Source organism: Ursus maritimus, unplaced genomic scaffold, assembly GCF_017311325.1.
Source record: "Ursus maritimus isolate PB19 unplaced genomic scaffold, ASM1731132v1 scaffold_1, whole genome shotgun sequence".
Classification (NCBI taxonomy): Eukaryota; Metazoa; Chordata; class Mammalia; order Carnivora; family Ursidae; genus Ursus; species Ursus maritimus.
The window spans coordinates 61,198,111-61,219,068 of NW_024423343.1; the positions used below are offsets into that span (position 1 = coordinate 61,198,111).

The 20,958-nt window shown below is 40.1% G+C and overlaps 1 protein-coding gene across 1 annotated transcript in view; it reads left to right on the forward strand.

Moving 5' to 3' along the window:
* Positions 1-20,958, forward strand: part of ABCB11 (ATP binding cassette subfamily B member 11) — a 67,275-nt gene that overhangs the window by 38,959 nt on the left and 7,358 nt on the right. Inside the window, exons 16-22 of the mRNA XM_040636677.1 lie at positions 2,417-2,581; positions 7,644-7,748; positions 7,836-7,997; positions 13,512-13,715; positions 14,975-15,216; positions 17,853-18,009; positions 19,170-19,367. Coding sequence (XP_040492611.1) covers positions 2,417-2,581; positions 7,644-7,748; positions 7,836-7,997; positions 13,512-13,715; positions 14,975-15,216; positions 17,853-18,009; positions 19,170-19,367 — 1,233 coding nt within the window. The remainder of the gene's footprint in view (positions 1-2,416; positions 2,582-7,643; positions 7,749-7,835; positions 7,998-13,511; positions 13,716-14,974; positions 15,217-17,852; positions 18,010-19,169; positions 19,368-20,958) is intronic.

The following is a 20,958-nucleotide window of genomic DNA, read 5'->3' on the forward strand; positions in this document are numbered from 1 at the left end:
AAATGCTGGAGTTTGATGTAACTGGATGGTACAGCATAGCTGACACTTTCTAAACCTAGAATCATGGAATCCTAGGCATTCAGCTCCGGAAGGAGCCTTGGAGATTACGTAGTGCTGGGAATCTTGCAGACTGGGCTTTATTATTAGAATACCTGAGGAGTATTTTTAAAACACAGATTCATACTCAGGCTTACTAAATTTGAATTTCTGGTGATTGGGACCCAGGAATCTGTATTTTTAATCATCGATCCACCATAAGTCTGGCAAGCATCCTCATCTGGACATCAACCACTGTCTAGAACTGGAAAGGGTCTAAATTTTGCTCTATTGCAAGCTTCCAAGTTAGCCTGACACAATTTCATGGATGCTGGCAGAACGTACAAGAGCTCTGAGCCAGAGACAAAAAACTTTATTACACACGGCAAGAGTAGTAACCAGAGTATATCATTTGCACAGTTCCCCAGCCCAACCCCCAGATTTAAAGAGGGCCAGATGATACCAGCAAATGAAGCGGTGTGTTACAGGAGAGAAATCCTGAGCCCGAGGAGCTTGATTCTTTTATAATGGGCAGTAAACACATCTGCTCTTTTCTTGGGATGGAGATACCATCTTTGTCCTCCAAGGCTATTTGCTATGCAAACCTCCTTGAAAAATAGTCTGAATAGAGGTAGTCAATGCCTCTGCATAAGATGTGCAGAAACACAAGACACCCATAGAAAGTTGTCTTCCCAAAACAACTTAGTTCAACCGTCTCATTTTGAGGACGAGGAACTGAGCCCCAGAGACCTAAATTGCTTGGTGATGTATTCCATGGGTGGCTACATTGGGCTCATCCAAGAACTCTGTTCTTTCTATGCTTGTTCTACTCGTGCTTTCCTAGGCACCCCTCTTCTTCCCTGGAATTAATTTCCTAGAGTTAGTAAGTTGTCAGAGATGAAAGTATTGAACAGAAGGATTTGCTGCATGAATGTATAGTGACAAGTGCAAATGTTGAGCACAGGCCAAGAGAGAATTTGAAATGGAGGCAATAAGAGATCCATCACCATCCAAGCTGCCTTCCTCCACCCTAGTTGGCTTGCAATGATAATGACATGACACAAGGTTTTATTTAAATTAAATTGGTAATGTGGCCTTTGACTTTGGAAGCAAAAGGAATGTATTTGAATTTCCTTGCTGTTGTCTGTTCCCGACATTCAACTACCTAAAGGGTAAATTACTATGTATAAATGAAAGAGAGCACTAATTAATAGTTTTATAGTCAATTTGTTATAATATTTTTAGTACATTTTAATAGAAAAAGTAAAAAAAATTTAATGCAAATCTATATAAGCCACCTAAAATTCTTTCTTAAATGAAGTGAGTAATACATTTAACAAATGATTGAACGATTAGTCCTATAGATCAAGCACTGAGTAATATCTATAGGAAGGGAAAATGATAGTAAAAATGACGGGATTCTGAGTACAATATTTGCTTTCAAGAGGATAAAAATTTGCTAGCTCTGACACTTCAATGACAACGAAAGAGATCAGAATAGGGAAATATTAAAATAGTTTTCACGCCTTGCAAAGAATATGTAGAGCGTAGAAATCCCGAATGGATTACCATTTACTTCTGGGCACTAATTAAGGAAAATCTTATAGAAAGCATGTAAATGACAACTGTTGACACCGTTTAACACATTTTAATAATCACTTTGCCGTGTTTCAGATACGCAGCCCTGCCTTAGCGCTTCAGTCAGTTACTAGATTGTAGAACTTTGCCATCTACGAAGGATATACCTTGACATTTTTATGAGTCCTCAAATATATAAATACCACCATAGGCCAAAAGCTTTTTCAAATTAGATGGCTTACTTTTTTCAAAGATCCAACATAATAATTGCTCCCCTAGAGTTAACACATAACTAATCGTGAAATGAAAACCACAAGCTTGTTTTCAGATGAGTATCCACCTAGCATGTCTCTTCCAAGTCACGGCATGGTCTCAAGCAATTGAAAACCATTTCTTACAAAACAATGAATCACTTGGAGGAAATCAGACGGGGAGAAGAACCATGAGAGACTATGGACTCTGGGAAACAAACTGAGGGTTTTAGAGGGGAGCGTGTGGGGGGATAGGCTAGCCCGGTGAGGGGTATTAAGGAAGGCACATATTGTATGGAGCACTGGGTGTTATACGCAGACAATGAAGCATGGAACACTACATGAAAAACTAATGAAGTACTGAATGGTGACTAACATAACATAAAGAAAAAAAAATCACTGCATCTCATAGAACTCTGAGGTCACTCATAACCAATCAAACCATGACTTTTTAAATCTGTGAACGCCAGAGGGACTTCTGTATAATGAAAGAACATATGCAAAAATGTCTTCAAGTACCTCAGGATGACTAATGTAACTCTCCCCTCAAGGACAAGGACATTCCTGTGGAAGAAGAAATTGAACCTGCCCCGGTTCGGAGGATTCTGAAATTCAATGCTCCAGAGTGGCCCTACATGCTGATAGGGGCCGTGGGTGCCGCTGTCAATGGGTCGGTCACACCGCTCTATGCCTTTTTATTCAGCCAGATTCTTGGGGTAAGCAAACAGCTGGATTAGCTTTATTCTGATATTTTTTGTTTTCCTATCAGTGGATATTGTCATTTTGAAGGGTTGGCTCTGTATTTTAATGGATTTAGCTTTCTTTTCCTCATCTCTAAAGGATTCAAAGTGCTCCGAGTCTCCATTACACAGAAGGTAAGAAGAGGAAGCTGAGCGCTCTCATTTAGGCTGGCAGGATACTCATCCAGGCATCGCGTCTGTAAAAAACTGCAGTATGGCTGCAAATTTAGTGTCAGGAGAGGGCAATTTCCCTATATGCAAACAAAATCAGAATGCAAAGCAGGTTTGTTGAATAATACAGAAGGATTTTAGGGCCGTTTGATCTTGCTGAGACAGCTGAGGTGCAAAGTTTGCTTATAAAAGCCGGTGTGAGTGCACGTTGTAGAATTGTCTGCTCTGCTGATTGCACCATTGAAATGGCAAGGTGGGAAAGGAAACAGGAAAAGGAAGAGAGAGGTAGAATAAAGGCATGGGTAAAGAATAAGCTTATTTCAATTTTTCACTTGCTAGGAGTTTTGATAGTCTCCATCTGACTTCATTGCTACAATGAAAAATAATAACTATAAGCATTAATTGATACTATCTAAGCACTTTATATATAATAGTTCACTAAATTTTCCTAGTAACCACCTGAGGGAGGTATTCTTCTTGTTCCTGTTTTTACAAAAAAGTGAACCAAGGTATACAGGACTTAGAATAGCAAATAATGGATCTGGGATTCAAACCCAGTGTGACTGGAGAGCCAGGTTCTAATAAAACTCTTGTTGCAAAATTAGTTATCAAAATGCTGCCAAATTTTTTTAGTTGAAATTTACCCCTCACACACAAATCCCATGAGATCAACAAGGAGGCAAGCCTAGAATCTGGATAACTTTATTAATCTGTTCATGGTGAAACGGGCATTAGGTGGTAGGGCCAGGAGCAGAACCCAGCTTTTCCGAAGCTAGGCTAGAGGATTTGTCAGGACACCGCACTGTCATAGCTTAGTAAGAGTCCTGAGTGTTAGTTTCCCTTCCTTCTCTTTCTTTTGTGGCGTCTCTGGAAGAGGTCCTGACCAGAAAAATGTCCCCATGGGCATGAGTCATATTAGAAAGACCTGGACAGTCCACAAACAAAATCAAGTCAGTTGTGTAGGGGGGGGCCTCAGCCACCGCTTTAACTGCCATACTGCCCCCTTGTGGTAAGTGAGGAAATCATGGTACTTTCAGAGAGGTAGGCAATTGGAAACCTGACTCTACAACTCCGGTAAATTGAATTTCTGGTTGTGTGAAACCCTTTATGATGACAGTCTTTTAAATAATTAATTTATATTCCTTAATATATGGTAAGTACAATATCCTAATATCATAGAAATGTTCTTTTACTTACTCAACAGCTATTTGTTGTTTGTCTCGCATAGACACTGTGCCAGGGACTTGGGATTGCATTCAGTCATGCCGCCTTCTCTAATAGAGCTTCTCGTCTATGAAGAAGACAGACATTAAACATAAAAATGTACTCATAATTCAGCAAATATTTATGAATCACTTATTGTTTGTCAGATATTGTTGCTGGGATTGAGGATAGAAGGAGGAACAAGAAAACCAAAGCCCCTCCCTGCTCTCATTATGACGATATTCTAGTAGGGAAAGGCTCTGGAAATGCATCTCACTGAGCAGGGATGAGAAGTAGAAGGTGTGGTGGATAGGGTTGAATTCTGTAAAGACCCAACTATGCCCTAGATGTTTGCTTTTAAAATATATCTGGGATACCATCTTTTTTTTTTAATAATAATATTTTTTTATTATATTATGTTAGTCACCATACAGTACATCCCTAGTTTTTGATGTAAAGTTCCATGATTCATTGGTTGCGTATAACACCCAGTGCACCATGCAATACGTGCCCTCCTTACTACCCATCACCAGCCTATAAGTCAAGCAGAGAAAGACAATTATCAATATGGTTTCACTCATTTATGGAACATAAGAAGGAGGAAGATTGGTAGGAGAAGAAAGGGATGAAGAAAGGGGGGTAATCAGAAGGGGGAATGAAGCAAGAGAGACCATGGACTCTGGGATAGGCTGGTGGGGTACCATCTTCTTTGGTGATCATCACTTTTTTAGAAAAACAGAGCAGAGAATATACTCACTTAGCCTTACCCAAACCCTGTACATGAGCTGCTGTGGAAAGAGTGCTGGATTCCCAGCCAGGAGATCTTTTTCTCTGAAACTGGCTCTTCTAGATACTTACCAAGCACTATATGCCCTGGGTCACACCATGCCATTTCTCTGGGCCTTGGGTTCCTCAACGATAAAAGGAAGGATTGACAAAAATGGTTTCTAAGATACCTTCCAGCTCTATTAGTCTATGAAATGGCCAAGTCAGAAAAAATTGATGATTCAGTTATAACCCCTGCTCTCCTAGAGCACCCCCCAGTTGCTGGTAGTAAAAATAGGCTCTGTAATTCTTCGGGTCACAACCAGAAATCCTAGGAAAAACTTATCTTCAGCAATTAGCTTAAGGGCTGCAGTATCAGGGTACCAGGATCTAGCTGGTGACATCCAAAGTCTGCTCACGGTTAATGTTCTCACAGTGTTCTATTTGCTAAGTGAATGATGCTAAATGAAGTACTATTTTTCCTCTCTGATAAAGAAGATCATTTCTGTTTGTCTCTGAGCATAATTACCACATATTCATCAGTAGATTCATGATACTTTCATCTCACAGGGTATAATCATGAGTCAGATAATAGTCTGTTTGTAATTATGCTATTTTCATGCTGACCTACCTCAAGGGCCCAATACTCACATTTGGTGTATTGAGACCACAGTTTGGAACGTAGACCCAGCGAACGATTGGACACTATTAGGAGCCCGGGTGCTAATCAAGCGAAGCATTGATGCACACATAAAACATAATTGAGCTGATTCACTTTCTGTGGGTCTAGTTGACTCGGAAAGTGTACAAGGGATCCAGGCAGAGCAGTGTGGATGTCGCCTGCTGGGAGAAAGCAGGAACTGTGGAGCCAGCCAGCCCCGCATCTGTAGGAAGCCTCTGCTCTGTATGCTCTGTTTGTATTTGAACAAGTGGCTGTTCCTTGATGAGTCTTAGTTTCCTCATCTGTAATGAAGGGCAAGAAAATCTACCTCACTGGGTTGTTTTAAGAAGCCTAATTTAAGGAAATCTTCATTTAAGTTAAAGTAGGCTAAGTAACACATTTGGCATCTGGTAAATAGCAAGAGTTTAGTGAATGTTTCTTTTCTCCTAAACAAACTTACCACTACAAAAATGGCGCAGATGTATCATAGAAGAACCTATGGATGGGTAGCCTTTTGGGTTGCATTTTCAACAAAGATATACAAAGGACTCATGGAGTAGAATTTTGGGGAAAAGGTTATAGATAGACAGATGCCCAGTCTTGAACTGGACAGTCGTGTGGATTTAACATTAGCCAAATATTTGTTTAGCACTGAGAAGATATGTAATGCCAGGAACCAAAAGAGCCCGCCAGGAAGAAAACCACTGGAATGGGAAAAATAGACATTTCCTTATCTAATAATAACCACTAGCTAAATGAACTTGGACAGAAGGTTTGATATTTTGGGCTCTAGTTTTCCATCTATAAAATAAGAGTTAATTTGACTAATCTGCACTTCTATGGTCCTATAGTCCATGGTAATAATAGGTGACATGAGGGAACAATGGGAATTGTGGCATCACAGTTTGGAGTTTGGAGGATTTGTGTAGTGATTTTTAACCAAATGAAACAGGTCTTTAAATCCCTAAATTTGCAAACTCTGTAAAGTAAACATAGGAGTTATTCTATGGGAATAATGACCGTGGAATCTTCTGAACCCACTTCCACCTGTATTAAGAACCACAAAGACCCTAGCAACTGTCCTTGAAACAGTAAATCTCATTCATCTAGAACTCCCCCCTCCACTTTGGAATTTGTGATGATTTGAATGGGTTACTTTGCTTTACAAAAAAGGATTTGTTGATGGAGTAGTACACATTGTCTTCAAGAGATTGGTTTGGTGTAGTGACAGGCGCTCAGTACGTATTTACTGAACAAATGGTTTCTTTTGAGCAACTGCTTGTTAACATTGTTCTAGTTACTTAAATTAATTTAGAACAATAAATAAGGCTGTCTAATGCATACTTTTTCTGAACTCAGAGTTCCCTCACTTAGCCAAAGTTAGGAAGTTTTGTTGTACCTGAAATCCATTTCATTGTAGGGCAATGTCATTAGAATGTGCAGTTGTTCTCCCCTTGTTTTATTACAGCTGAGTCCCCAGCCAGCTGCTTGAGCATACGTCTGCAAGTTCAGAATACACTTAAAAAGTATAGTTTACTCCCGATTATAGATGCAAAAAACCCCATTCACAACTTCCGTAGTTTTTTTGAGGGGGTGGGGGCATGTTTGCAACTTCTCCTGATTTAGAAACAACCACCTCAGCCTCGGATGGATGGAAAGTATTTTTAATCCTAAACCAATTCCAGTTAATGCCTTGATAGCTAGTTGCTTTTTTAATGATGCTATTATTCATATATATATGAAACTACTAACAGGTATGGTACCTGAGTGCGAAAATCATCGTTATTGCTTCCATTATTTGAGAAGGACAGAAATCATGATAATACTCTGTGCTTTGTTCCAGAAACCATTTTCATCTTCCTCCCTCCCTCGTCCCTCCCTTCCTCCCTCCTCCCTCCCTTCCTTCCATCTTTCCTTCCTTATTTCTTTTTCTTACTACATAAAGGATTTGAGATATTTAATCATATTTTTCATCTGTATCAATGAAAAGCCAATACAATTGCCTACATCAGGCTAAGAAACAAGACCAAAATTCTGCAAATTGTTGCTATTAGTTTTCATTTGCCAAGTTTCCTTTCCCACGGGGAATTAAAGTACACATAGTCACAGCTAACTTTGGCTTAATTACTAGTATATTTTCTTAACCCAATGCTTAAGAGAAATTTCTTTTAAACATTTTATTTCTTTTGCTATTATTTGAAATAATAAAGTAATATCTTCACTTACTCCCTTGCGAAGACTTTTTCACTTCCTGATAAAGAAGAACAAAGGTCACAGATCAATGGCGTGTGCCTGCTCTTTGTAGTAATGGGCTGTGTATCCCTTTTCACTCAGTTTCTGCAGGTAAGGAATTTTATTTTTTACTAAGTGATTTAGTTATTTCGTCTCTTTTCATGTTAAAATATCACTAAAGACTCCTTTATGTTTCAGGGATATGCTTTTGCTAAATCTGGAGAACTTCTCACAAAAAGGCTACGTAAATTTGGTTTCAGGGCAATGTTAGGGCAAGACATTGGCTGGTTTGATGACCTCAGAAATAGTCCCGGGGCACTAACAACAAGGCTTGCTACGGATGCCTCCCAAGTTCAAGGGGTAAGCTTTGGGGGGGGGTGGGGAACCAGCAGTGTTATTAACTGGAGTAAACATTCTTTCCTTTGAGTATTCTGATAATCACCTATATGTTTCTCATGAAATAGGAGCTCATGGGATTGAGATGTCCCAGAGCCACATTTCCTACCATTTGCAATGCTGACACACAACAGTCTCTCCCCAGGCAATGTCCAGAATCAGCGCCATGAGTTAAATCTGTCAGGTTTTAGATTTCCTAGGAGTCTAGCAACTGAGAGCTTTCCTGAGACTCATTTCTCAGATCATTATCAGGCCCAGAGGCTCAGATTCCACGAGACTTCATGGCGCCCCCCAGAGGCGGAAGCAAAGCCTCCTTACACAGGTGCCCAGTGTGCAGGTAGTCTTAGGAAAAGAGATCTGAGTTGCCTCTGTAAACGCCAGTCAGGAAACTGAAGAAAAGAAGTAAATGATTGCCATCTAGAATCCCGAGGCACCCATAGAGACAATGCTGTGATTTCTGGACCCCAGAACCTGCACCCTTGTTCAGGTGACCCATCCATTGTAAGGTGAGGCAATGCTTTTAGAAAACCAGGGGTTTGTATTAAAGTGACAAGAGTCAAATGTGCCGTCCAGCACCTCTACGCACTTTCTGTGGGAATAAAAAGAAAGAGAGAGAGAGGAAGGAAGGAAGGAAGGCAGGCGAAAAAGGAAAATCACCGTTTGTGAGGTTCTTGGAAGAACCCCCCCCCCCAGATTGAAAAACTGAGTACTGTGTGTCTTGACTCCTAGCCAGTTCAACCAAAAATAGGGACAATGGTGTGAGAGACTTTCAGAGGAACATGGGATCCTCTTCCCCAGAGCGTTTTTCTAGGTATACACACGTTTCTCACAAACTCTGGGTCACACTCTACATATTGTTTTGTAATCTTTCTGTTTTTCCCCTACAACAATCTGATGTGAGCATATTTTGGTTATTATATATTCTTCTAGAGTAGATTTTTGTTGGCTGTATAATTCATCATTTTAATGTGTCATCATTTAAGAATTCCCTATTTAAATGTTTTTCTGTTTTTCCCCCTTATAAGCAACTTACATCATTTCACATCAAGCATGGCATATCCTTGATTATTATTTTTTTGTTCTCAAAATATAATCACTGGATCAGAATGTATAATCATCTTGAAGGGTTTTAATGTGCATTGTCTTGTTGCTTGAGGAAAGTTTGTAGCAATTTCACTTTTACAATCTGAGTGTTCTAGTGTCCAGTTTACCTGACTCTTGAGCTTAGGTCATATAAATAAGCTATCACAGTATCGCTTCTGTTTTTGCATCCTTCAATCGGCAAGGGGCTTTTTAAGGTTATTCACTCTCACTTGGACTCAAGAGTAGTATCTAATCATCTTACAAAAATTTTACTTACTCTTTAAAAAAATGAAAAGTTTCTAAGAGTTTCTCTAATATTTTTGTTAAACCTTTTTTTAAATGAGATTGCTAACCTGGGTCAAATTTATTTTAATATTGGTGTAAGGTAGAAATCAAGGCTTTTTTTTTTCTTCAAGCTGGATAGAAAATACTCCCCCACCAAAATTTAATGTAGATTTCATTTTCCAGCTATTTGAAATCCTCCTGCCCATCGAGAATATCAACTTCCCATGGATACTTGGAGCTACGGGGATTCTCTTTTCTCTTTCATTCATCAGTTTGATTTATTCTGTGCCAGGACTTCACTGTTTTAGTTATGTAACTTTCTGATAAGTGTTTATTTTCTGGTGAGGTAGATCCTTGCACAATAATTTTTCCTCTTCAAAATTCTTTTATTTATTCCTGGACATTAATTATTCTAATGTACTTTAAAATCATCTTGGCTTCTTCAAAAATTTTATTTTGATTCTATTGAATACAGCCATACAGCCACCCACCCCCGCCCCACACCTGAAGATTGCTGTTTGGGATGCTAAAAGTTGCCAAGAGAGACATACAAATAAGGATATGCTATATGCTATGTATAGTATATATAATATACAGATACATTAACATATCAGTCTATCTTGTTCATTTTTTCTTATGTATTTTTTCACTATTTTTTTTAATGATTTTTTATTATATTATGTTAGTCACCATACAGTACATGCCCGGTTTCCGATGTAAGGCTCGATGATTCATTAGTTGCGATTTCACTATTTTGAATGAATGTCATAGGTTGAGATTTGAGCTATTAGTTTTTGTATATTTATCTTATAGCCATCCACTTTTTCAAATTTTCTTATTAACTAATTTTTAAAAAATTTAATATAGTCTTTTCTAGGTATATAATCAAATTATATGCAAAGAAAGATAATTGTATCTCTTCTTTTTCTTTTTCAATACTTATACCAACTATTTTATTTTCTCATTTTATTTCATACTAGAACTTTCAAACACTTGAGTGCTAAGAGGAAGTAGAGGAGATTCTCATAAGCAAGACAAAAAAACATAAAGTAGACTTGTCAGATTACATAAAAGCTTAAAACTTTTGTATAGACAAATGATAACTTAGGAAAATATTTGTAACACGGATTAATATACCTAATAGGCCTAATATGTGTAGTGCTGCTGAATTGGTTAGAAAATAAAAATAAACTAAATAATAAAGGTTAAAAAAAGGTATATGGACAAGCAACAAAAAAAGAAATGCAATGGGACAATTAACAGATGAAGAATTGTACAACCTTATTAATAGAAAAATACTAATAAAACAATGAAACACCATTTTCCACCTATCAACTCAATAAAAACTATCATGAATGACAACTTCTTATACTTGTGAGGATGAGGAGAAACTGACGCTCTCATAAAATAGTGGTTACAGTTTGAATTCTTCCAACATTTTTTAGAGAATGATCAGGTATGCAAATCCTCTGACTAAAATTCATATGAGTAAATTCTCTCCTGTTTTGTAACAATGTGCACTCAAGTGTATGTTTATATTGATCAAAAAATTAATAAAACCCCCTGAAAACTACCTGAATATCCACCAATAAGAAAATAGTTGAGTGAATACATCCTTACTAAGGAAAATTAGGCAGCTATTTTTAAAGGTATTAATGTAATGATCTGGAGGGATGGTTATTTTACACTAAGTAAAAAAAATCAAAGTACAAAGTAATATCTAGACTGACCCTTTTTTGTGAAAATGTTCAGTGTTATATATGTACATATATTTGACATGTCTTAAGCTGCATTACTTTTTAAATTTTTAAAAATATTGATTGAATAAAATGTAAAAGAAAACAAAATAATGATATTCTAAAGAACCTTGCAGCTATTTTCCAAATTCTCTTTAATGCCTGACTCTCCTTGCCACCTAGAAATTCTTTTGTTCTTTTTAACTGTGGTAAAATATACAAAACATAAAATCTACCATTTTAACCATTTTTAAGTGTACGATTTAGTGGCATTAAGTATATTCACATTGTTATGCAACCATCACCACTCTCCATATCTAGAACTTTTTATCATCCCAAATAGAAGCTCTGTACTAATTAAATATTAACTCCCCCCCCCAACTCCTGCTAACCACCATTCCATGCTGGCTTGACTATTCCAGGAACCTCATATAAGCAGAATCATACAATATTTGTCCTTTCATGACTGGTGTATTTCACTTGGCTTAAGGTCCTCAAGGTTCATCCATGTTGTAGCCTGTGTCAGAATTTCATTTCTTTTTTAAGGCTTGAATAATATACCATTGTTTATATAGACGGCATTTTGTTTATCCATTCAGCTGTCAGTGGGCACTTGGGCTGCTCCCACCTTTTGGCTATTGTGGATAATGCTGCTATAAATATAGGTATACAAATAAATCCTTAATTTAGCTTTTCATTCCTGTCTTCAAGGAAGTTATAACCAATATACGGGAATTCTTGGGACCCGAGAGCTCATATTCCATTTGAGTCTTCAATACAGAATGAAGACGCAAAGTATTCTTGCACAGCACTTCCTTAGTACCCATGGTTACCTAATAGCTTACTTGTGATTGTCTTGCATTCTTTATTTTTTAAAAAATGCTAAAGTCTCTACAATACTGACAAAGATCTTGCAATTGTACCCATGCAAGTCTTTTCTATACAGAAGACACCAATTTTTGGTCACATCTGTATATCCGCAACTGAAAGAAGATTTGGAACCATCAAATAATTTTGAGTGTAAATAGTAATCACCACGAGTGTCCATTCTCCACCTATACAGAGACTGAATCCATTTTGTCCATTTTGCGTTGATTGAACAGCGAGTTACAAAGTCAGCATGTGATTTTGTACCAACGAGCAGGTTAACTTCAATGAGAATCAAAGTGGGCTCTTATAATAGTCTTGTACAAATTTCAAAACTCTAATTATAGAACAAGCATCAATCTTCACTGAATAATCAGAAATATTACCATAAGACCAATGCCTGGGTATTTTCAAGCAGACCAAAGGCACAGTCACCTGACATACATGCAACCCTTGCTTAGGGCTGAATTAATCTCCTCCTGACTGCCCTAGCTCTCACACCCATGAAATGAGATCAGTCAATAGATGAGCTTCCACAAGACTGTGAATAAAATGGACTTTTATTAATCCAGTCTTCAACTGCATCAGGGAGCTCGTTATTTCAAAAAATCTTTTTAAACACAGAACTACCAAATGACCCGGTAATTCCACTCCTAGGCATATATCCAAAAGAAGGAAAGCAGGGACACAAACAGATGTTTGTACATCGATGTTCATAGCAGCATTATCCAGGAGGTCAAAAGGTGAAACAACGCAAATGTCCATCAACAGATGAATGGATACACACAATGTGATCTATACATATAATGAAATATTATTCAGCTTTTATTTTTATTTTTTTATTTTTTTTAAAAGATTTTATTTATTTATTTATTTGACAGAGAGCGAGACAGCCAGAGAGAGAGGGAACACAGGCAGGGGGAGTGGGAGAGGAAGAAGCAGGCTCCCAGAGAAGGAGCCTGATGTGGGGCTCGATCCCATAATGCCGGGATCACGCCCTGAGCCGAAGGCAGACCCTTAACAACTGTGCCACCCAGGCGCCCCTATTATTCAGCTTTTAAAGGAATGGAATTCTGATATGTGCTACAACATGGATGGACCTTGAAAATGTTCTGCTTACTAAAATAAGCTAGACACAGAAGGCTATTGTATGATTCCACTTAGATACTTAGAAGAGGCGAATTTATAGAGACAGGAAATCGAACAGAGATTCTCAGGGGCTGGGGAGAGGGAGGAAGAGGAGTTATTATTTAATGGGTACAGAGTTCCTGTTATAGACGATAAAAAGATTTTGGGTATAGATGGTGGTGGTGAAGGTTACACAACACTGTGAATGTATTTAATGCCATGGAATTGTATACTTATGAACAACTAAAATGAGAAACATCATGTTATACATATTTTATCAGAATAATTTCTTTTTTTGTATAAAATTGCCTTTTCACATAGTGGAATTTGATAAAAGAGACTGTGTGTCTCAGATCGCTTGATGGTTTTTGGTTTGCAGGCAGCCGGCTCTCAGATCGGAATGATGGTCAGCTCCTTCACTAACATCACCGTGGCCATGATCATTGCCTTCTTCTTTAGCTGGAAGCTAAGCCTGGTCATAATGTGCTTCTTCCCCTTCTTGGCTCTATCGGGAGCCATACAGACCAGAATGTTGACAGGATTTGCCTCTCAAGACAAGGACGCTCTGGAGATCGCCGGCCAGGTAATCTTACAGACCCAATTTTCCAACTGTCAGACAAACCATGAAGAATGAGTAGTACAAAGAGACTGAAGGAAGCTGTTAGCCTACAAATGTTCATCTTTGGAAGCCTCCCACTAGCCTTTTGTATACGTGCCTTTGCCCTAAGGCTGTGACAATAAAGCTCTGATACTGTGAGTGTGAGCAGCTGGAGAGAAACAGTGGGGCAAACAGAGAGGGCTGCATATTCGATTTCCTCTCCAATGGTTATTTTCTCCACATCCCGATTTGGTGTATTCTTATTCGCAAGAGTGGAAACTTCAGTTTTCTGTCTGCTTAGTTTAGCTAAACGGTTTCCCCAGGTCACGCTGCCCACACAGAGAGGAGCTATGATCTTTTAAATGGCACACACTTTTAATTTTCACACTTTAGTGTCTGCTAGACTTAAAACAATTTCTTTCCCAAATGGAACGATGACATTCAGTTTAGGTCTCAAATACTCTTAGTTTTCAGTGATGCACTTTTAAAATTGTGTTCTAATGAATATCTGGTTAACCGGTAAATGAGGAGATGGCGGCATAGACATTTATCAGGTATAAGAAATCATGCGCGCACACACACACATACACACCTTTACTCTTTTAACAAATTGACTGTTTTCTAGGTTTTGTCTCTTAAGAGAGGGAATGTGAACATTGCCCAAGAAGACAGAAGCCAAGAAGATTTCATATACTGATGGCAGAGAGTTGCCCACTTTTGTGCTATTTTAGAATAAGATATGCTAATTCAGAAACAGTGATGATTTCCCCTAGCGTATGAATTGAAACAAAGGCAAATTCATAGTTGGACTAAAGATCAACTTTATAACTTATATAATATTTGGTCAGGTTTTTTAAGAAAATAGAATCGTATGTTGAACTTACATTGTTAGGTATCTTTTGTGTCGCAAGACACCTAAAGATACCATTTTAGACATTTCAAATAAATTCACGAAAAAGCTAGAAAGCTTTCAAGGACCAGCGTGGGTACATTTCCCCCCTTCTCTCTTCTACAAGTGGAGGCAACAAAGCCATGTTAGTATTGAATAGAACTTGAATTTAACCGACTCGTGGTCCGGGTCCGCGGACCCCGCACAACTTCTCTGTGCTCCCCGGTGATGCCTCGGCCGTGCGGCCGTACCACCTTCTGCCATTTGCGCCAGATCGAGTCCATGTAGCAGCTGAAATGCCACGAGAGTAGTTACTTCTGCTCTTTTATTCCTAAGCCTCTTCTTCACTTTTCAGATTACAAATGAAGCTCTCAGTAACATCCGCACCGTCGCTGGCATCGGAAAGGAGCGGCAGTTTATCGAGGCATTTGAGATGGAGCTGGAGAAGCCATTCAAGACCGCCTTTCGAAAAGCCAACGTGTATGGCTTCTGCTTTGGGTTTTCCCAGTGCATAGTGTTTGTTGCGAATTCGGCTTCTTACAGATACGGAGGTTACTTAATCCCCAACGAGGGGCTCCATTTCAGCTATGTGTTCAGGTGAGGACGATCAGGCCAAGGTCCTAACAGCCCCACACTCTGGGGAGCAAGAGCCTGGCTCTGTAAGGTAGCTTTCGCTGCTTAACCGAACCAGACCAACCGTGGTGTCTTCAACAGTGGGGGCTTATGATTTCTCAAGATTCTGGGGGCTGTCAGGATGGTTCTTCCGGACTGGACTGATTCGGTCAGGCTTCTGCGTGCCCTCTGTCTCCACATGGCCTCTCTAGCGGGTGGGCTCGTTTCCTTCACATCACGGCGTCAGTATTCCAAGCACAAGAGAGCAAGCCCCGCTCCACAGTGTGCAAGAACTTTGCGAGTCCTTTGGGCATCACATTTTCAAATATCTCTTTGGCTGAGGAAAGTCATACCACCGAGCCCAGATTTAAAGAAAAGAGAAGGGAGTCTACCTTTCAATGAGAGGACCCGATTGTGTTTCTCCATTACTGTCACATTACTGTCACACTGCTGTCACAATTCTGCCCCTGATGGATGTCCTACAGTTCAACTTAATTCTGACACCAGGTCCCGGGAGATAGAGTGAGATCCCACCAGTTAAGGGCTCTGTCCTGCAAGACTGCCCATATCACCTTCCTTAGACCCTCAGACACCCTATCTTTCCCGGGGTCGGGGGCAGCGATAGGACTGAAATTTCCACCCCTCTAATTGTGTGGTTGCTTCCCCTGGCAACCAGCCCGCAGCCTTAGGTTAGTTACTAGCGGCCTTCCAAAGTCACCTCATTAACATAACCAAAGACACCTTGATCACTCTCCAAATTTAGCAGTTTCCAAGGATTTAAAAGCTCTGTGCCAGGAATGGGAGCCAAAGACCAAATAGATGTTTCTTACTATAAATCACAGTATCACAGAGGAGTAAAAGAGTCACATTGCAAAGGGATGTGTACAGAGTAACGGGACGACTGAACCATTTACACATTCTGCCATACTGGTTTACGCTGAGAAAATCTAGAGGCCTTGGATCAGACAGTTTTCTGAACCATCTTACCTGAACTCTACTTCTTGCAAGAAGGGCATGTTTCCAGCTGCATCCTGCTAGATACGTAGAGACAGCAAAGGCCAGGACAGGGGAATTATGTTCCTTTCTTATAGTCCACACCTGCTCTTCTGATAAGATTAGCTTTGAATGCAATTTCTCACATTTCTAGAGGTGAGAACCAAAGGATGTCCAGGTACCAAGGGACTGGGGGTGTATGTATATGGCTGTAGAGTGGTGGGGTGGGGGATGTTAGAGGGATGAGGGGGAGGTGGTCTGAGAAGGCCTTGGAAGGACGTTAGGAAAAGTGGTCCCAATAGAAATCTGTTCTTTTGGGGTCATTCTCAAGCTATGAGTTCTGTCTTCTTGCCTTCTATATTTCTTCTAGAAATACAGAAGAAATTTTTTCTTCTGCCCTGCTAGACCCACCCCAATCAGGAAAGCCTCTTTTCTAAATTTTGGCATACTGAGAGTTGTGAACCCCCAAATCAGAAATCACAAACTGTTGCCTTGTTAGTTTATGTGAGATACTTGAAGAATTATTCCCAATATGTAAAAATTGGGAAACTATAGAAAATTCCCAACTTCTGGCTTCTCTTTAAAAACTGAAAGATCACCTTCCACCATTTTATTCCAGATTTTTTTTTAACTCTTTTTTTAGATTATTTATTTATTTATTTGACAGAGAGACAGCCAGCGAGAGAGGGAACACAGGCAGGGGGAGTGGGAGAGGAAGAAGCAGGCTCCCAGCGGAGGAGCCTGACGTGGGGCTCGATCCCATAACGCCGGGATCACGCCCTGAGCCTAAGGCAGACGCTTAATGACTGAGCCACCCAGGTGCCCCAATTCCAGGTGTTTTTCATTGCTTTAAGCTTTGGGCTGGGCTCCTAGAGATGTCTGGGTTTGCGTGTCTGGCCTAAAAGAATTCCTGCTCATGCACTGAGCAGTGAAACACACAAACACACTGCCCTCCACCACCACTGAGGCAGGCCCTCTGCTCATGGCGATGCAGGCGGTCAACCCGAAGATGCCCCTCGCATCATCATGTATTCAGTACCGGGAGCTCTCTGTCACCATATTAATCACTCATGTATTCACTCAGCCATTTGCTCATTAATTATGCACCCGGTGCATATAGTTAAAGGCTGTAGAAGCAGACAGATGATTCTATCTTCCCACGGTGTCTGAAGCATGAATGACATGTGTGCTTGGTACAGAAGGACACTTATATCACGAATCATTGTCTTTTACATACTTACCAGAGATTCAAAGAATGCTAGCTTTGTAAGAACTCAGCTCAATCTGGTGATCTTTCAAGCCCCCTCCCTCCTTTCTTTTTTTTTTTTTTTTTTCCCCAAGAAGTCTTTTTTCTCCCAAACAAGTTTTTGGAGAAGAGGTTATTGCAGCTAAAGCAGGGTTTGGAGGTGTGAACACCCCTTGTTCAAGTCTCCCCTCACCATTTTCACATAGAACACACTTGCAAACTGCTAGTCTCGCCAAGCCCCCATTCCCAGTCTCAGGTGACCTGCTCGAGGCTGCTCCGTTCTTTCCTAGCAGAGCCAGAGCCGCCCTCCCCCCATGCCTGCCTCTTAGGCTGTCACACCACCACCCACGCCTTCTCTACCCGGGTGTCTGCCCTATTGCAGGGTGATCTCTTCAGTTGTTCTGAGTGCCACAGCTCTTGGAAGAGCCTCCTCTTACACCCCTAGTTACGCCAAAGCGAAGATATCAGCTGCACGCTTTTTTCAACTGCTGGACCGACAACCCCCAGTCAGGGTGTACAGTAGTGCAGGTGAAAAGTGGGTAAGTACTGAGGGGGCTACGGGAGGAGGGAGGGAGGCCTGTGCCTGTGTGTGTGTGTGTGTGTGTGTGTGTGTGTGTGTGTGCGCGCGCGCGCGCAGAATGGCTGTTGGGGCTGGTCTGATGATACCACTTAGCTCTTCAGTTCCTGCAGTTTATGGGTCCATTCATAGGCACTCAGAAGGCACCGACAGTAGATTTATAAATGGAAAGGAATGAAGTAAATTAGCACGAAAATTATTCATAAAGCTGGCATTTGAACAAGGTAATGATATCCAGGGAATGCTAAGTTCTGTGTAATGTAAAACACACTTAGTTCCAGAATGAATGAAGCTGGATGTCTTTTGAAACCTACCCAACCACCATGTTTTCTACCAATGTTCTGGTATGGGATATAGAAAAACCAGTTCTTCCTGTCCAATAATATTGACTTAATCCATGTTTGTCTAGGTTCAAGTTTTAGCTCATGTGGACCCCAGAAAACTAATTTGATCTCAACAAAGTATCTTTTCCTTTGATAGTCCTCACAGGTGTTTTTTAATCTTCCCTGCCTATTTTTTAAAAATATTCCAGTGTGTTCGAGAGAACAACACTAAACTAAACCCTAGTAAAGCTGAATGAAATTCAGAAATCTTTGTAAATTGGTCAACTGACCTGTTCCTCCTGTTGTTATTAAATGTCTATCGCTTTCTGTAATTCACAATTCAGATAGTACAACTGAGGGTATCCACTTTTGCAACACAGGGTGCAAGTAACTTTCTGAGTCATTTGAAGGTAATGCTATTATTCCATATCTTTAGGGGGAGCAGAACTCTAGAGGTTCGGACGGTTCCTGGCTTCTGTGATGGAATCATATCTTCTAGTCGTTCTTTTCCATTCAGAACGCCAAGGAATGGATGACGAGGAAACCCCTTTAGGTTAGAATGGGAACGAGAGGTCACCTATCTTTCATTCCACCACTCAAACCTCCCTTTGTTCCCCACCTGCCAGAATAGGAAACAGGACGGCATCGCATCAAGGGGCTGTCTTCAGACTTCGCACTATGGCAGTGTGCTGTGCTGTTGAAAGTATCTTAAGCAAGGACCAAAACTCAGATTTAGCTGCATTTTCACTATTCTAGATTCTAGTAGGAACATATGTAAGTCCCATCTTCCCATCCACAGGACAACTTCCAGGGCCAGATTGATTTCGTTGATTGTAAATTTACATATCCTTCTCGACCTGATATACAAGTGCTGAATGGTCTCTCAGTATCGGTTCGTCCAGGGCAAACGCTGGCCTTTGTTGGAAGCAGCGGATGTGGCAAAAGCACCAGTATTCAGCTGTTGGAACGTTTCTATGACCCTGACCACGGGAAGGTGGTAAGCAATACACACGCCTTGGAGACTTCCGCTTTCTGCAGAGTGTCTCGGACCCCTTCAAAGTGGCTCCAAGATCACGAGCCTTGCCAGATTCTCTCTAAAGTGCTTGCCATGGACACTGACTCCTGTCATTTCCAGTCATTTGCTGGTTGACCGGAGTCTACCTTACACTTTCTAACATCATATTCTTCCCAGTTCCAGATGGCCTGCTGACCAGTTAGACAAAGCAAACTGGGCGTGCTGCAAAGCTGGAGATGAGTGTGTTTGACAGAAGTGCTCACTTACCTGTAAATGGAGCGGAAAGTGCAAACTAATCAGGAAACTAATGACCGCGAAGGGAAAAACTGACGGGCGTGATAAGGAGCGCAATGATAAATAAGCAAGGGGGGTTGAGTATGAAAAATCTGACCCAATGCTGGTTCCAGGAGCTTACGTCTAAATGACATAAATAACCCAGATTGGTAGTTATGCGCCATAAAGCTTTGGCAAGGAGATTTGAAAAATTGGTGAACTGCTTTGTTGCTTATTTTCCAGAGCATTTCTTTCTTTTTTCTGCCCTTTTTCTTTTCTTTCTTTTCAAATAATATATGCAGAGGAATACAAAATAAAATAGGAAAGATTTGTAATAAAAAGCAACCTCTTATTCTACCCTTTTCCGCCACGCCCCATTTCTCTGTTCAAAGACAGCTATTTTTAACTACATGATGTTTTTAGATCTTTCAATGATTACCTCAGCGTCTCTACATAATATGATTACGCTGCTGCTTCACAGTTTAACAAATTTAGACTCTCTGTTGACTTATTCTCAAGAGACGGAAATTTAGTTTACCCTTCCCACTCCTGCTCTTTTTACACGCCTCCTCCCAGTACATATATGTATCACTTAAAACAGGTTCTCTGTTTGTAAATTCAATTAATATAATTCTGCTTCTTTTCCACCACCTGCAGATAGTATCTCTTGAATTCTCATTCTTTGATATGAGGATGGTAGAAATTCTATGTTTATTTTCACCTCTTCCTTTTATTTCTCTGGCCCTAATAACTGTACATTTATATTATCAAAATGCAAAACACTAACATTCTGTTTATGACATTTATTATCTTTCATGCTTTCACTCTACGCTGACTCCTAAAGTTAAAAATCAACCAACGACTTTTGTTATGATTATGTAAATAGCGCTCATCCCATAGTCAAGTGATGACGTACATCGGCATTACATTTTCTGAAAGGCTTTCCCTTTTTTTGCATGCTCTGCCTTTATAAAATGTTTATATTCTTCCAATGTCTCTATCCTGCTACCTTTTCTGAGGGACCTGCTTCTTTCTCCCATGTCTGTCACTGCCTGGACTGATTACAACCTGTGGCTGCCGGACACTTGTCACCCTGTGAGTTTCCCGCGTGTTTTCCTGGATTAGATCCATTATTTCCTAATTCCAGTGTCTTCCTTTTTCTTGGGTTTCACTGTCATTTTGTTGGAATGCACCCACCGGTAGTTTTCTAAGAAATGATTCAGAGGCATAGGTCTGAAAATGTTTTATTCTGTTCCACACTTGATTGATTGCTTAATCCTAATATTTTGGGGGGGAAAAG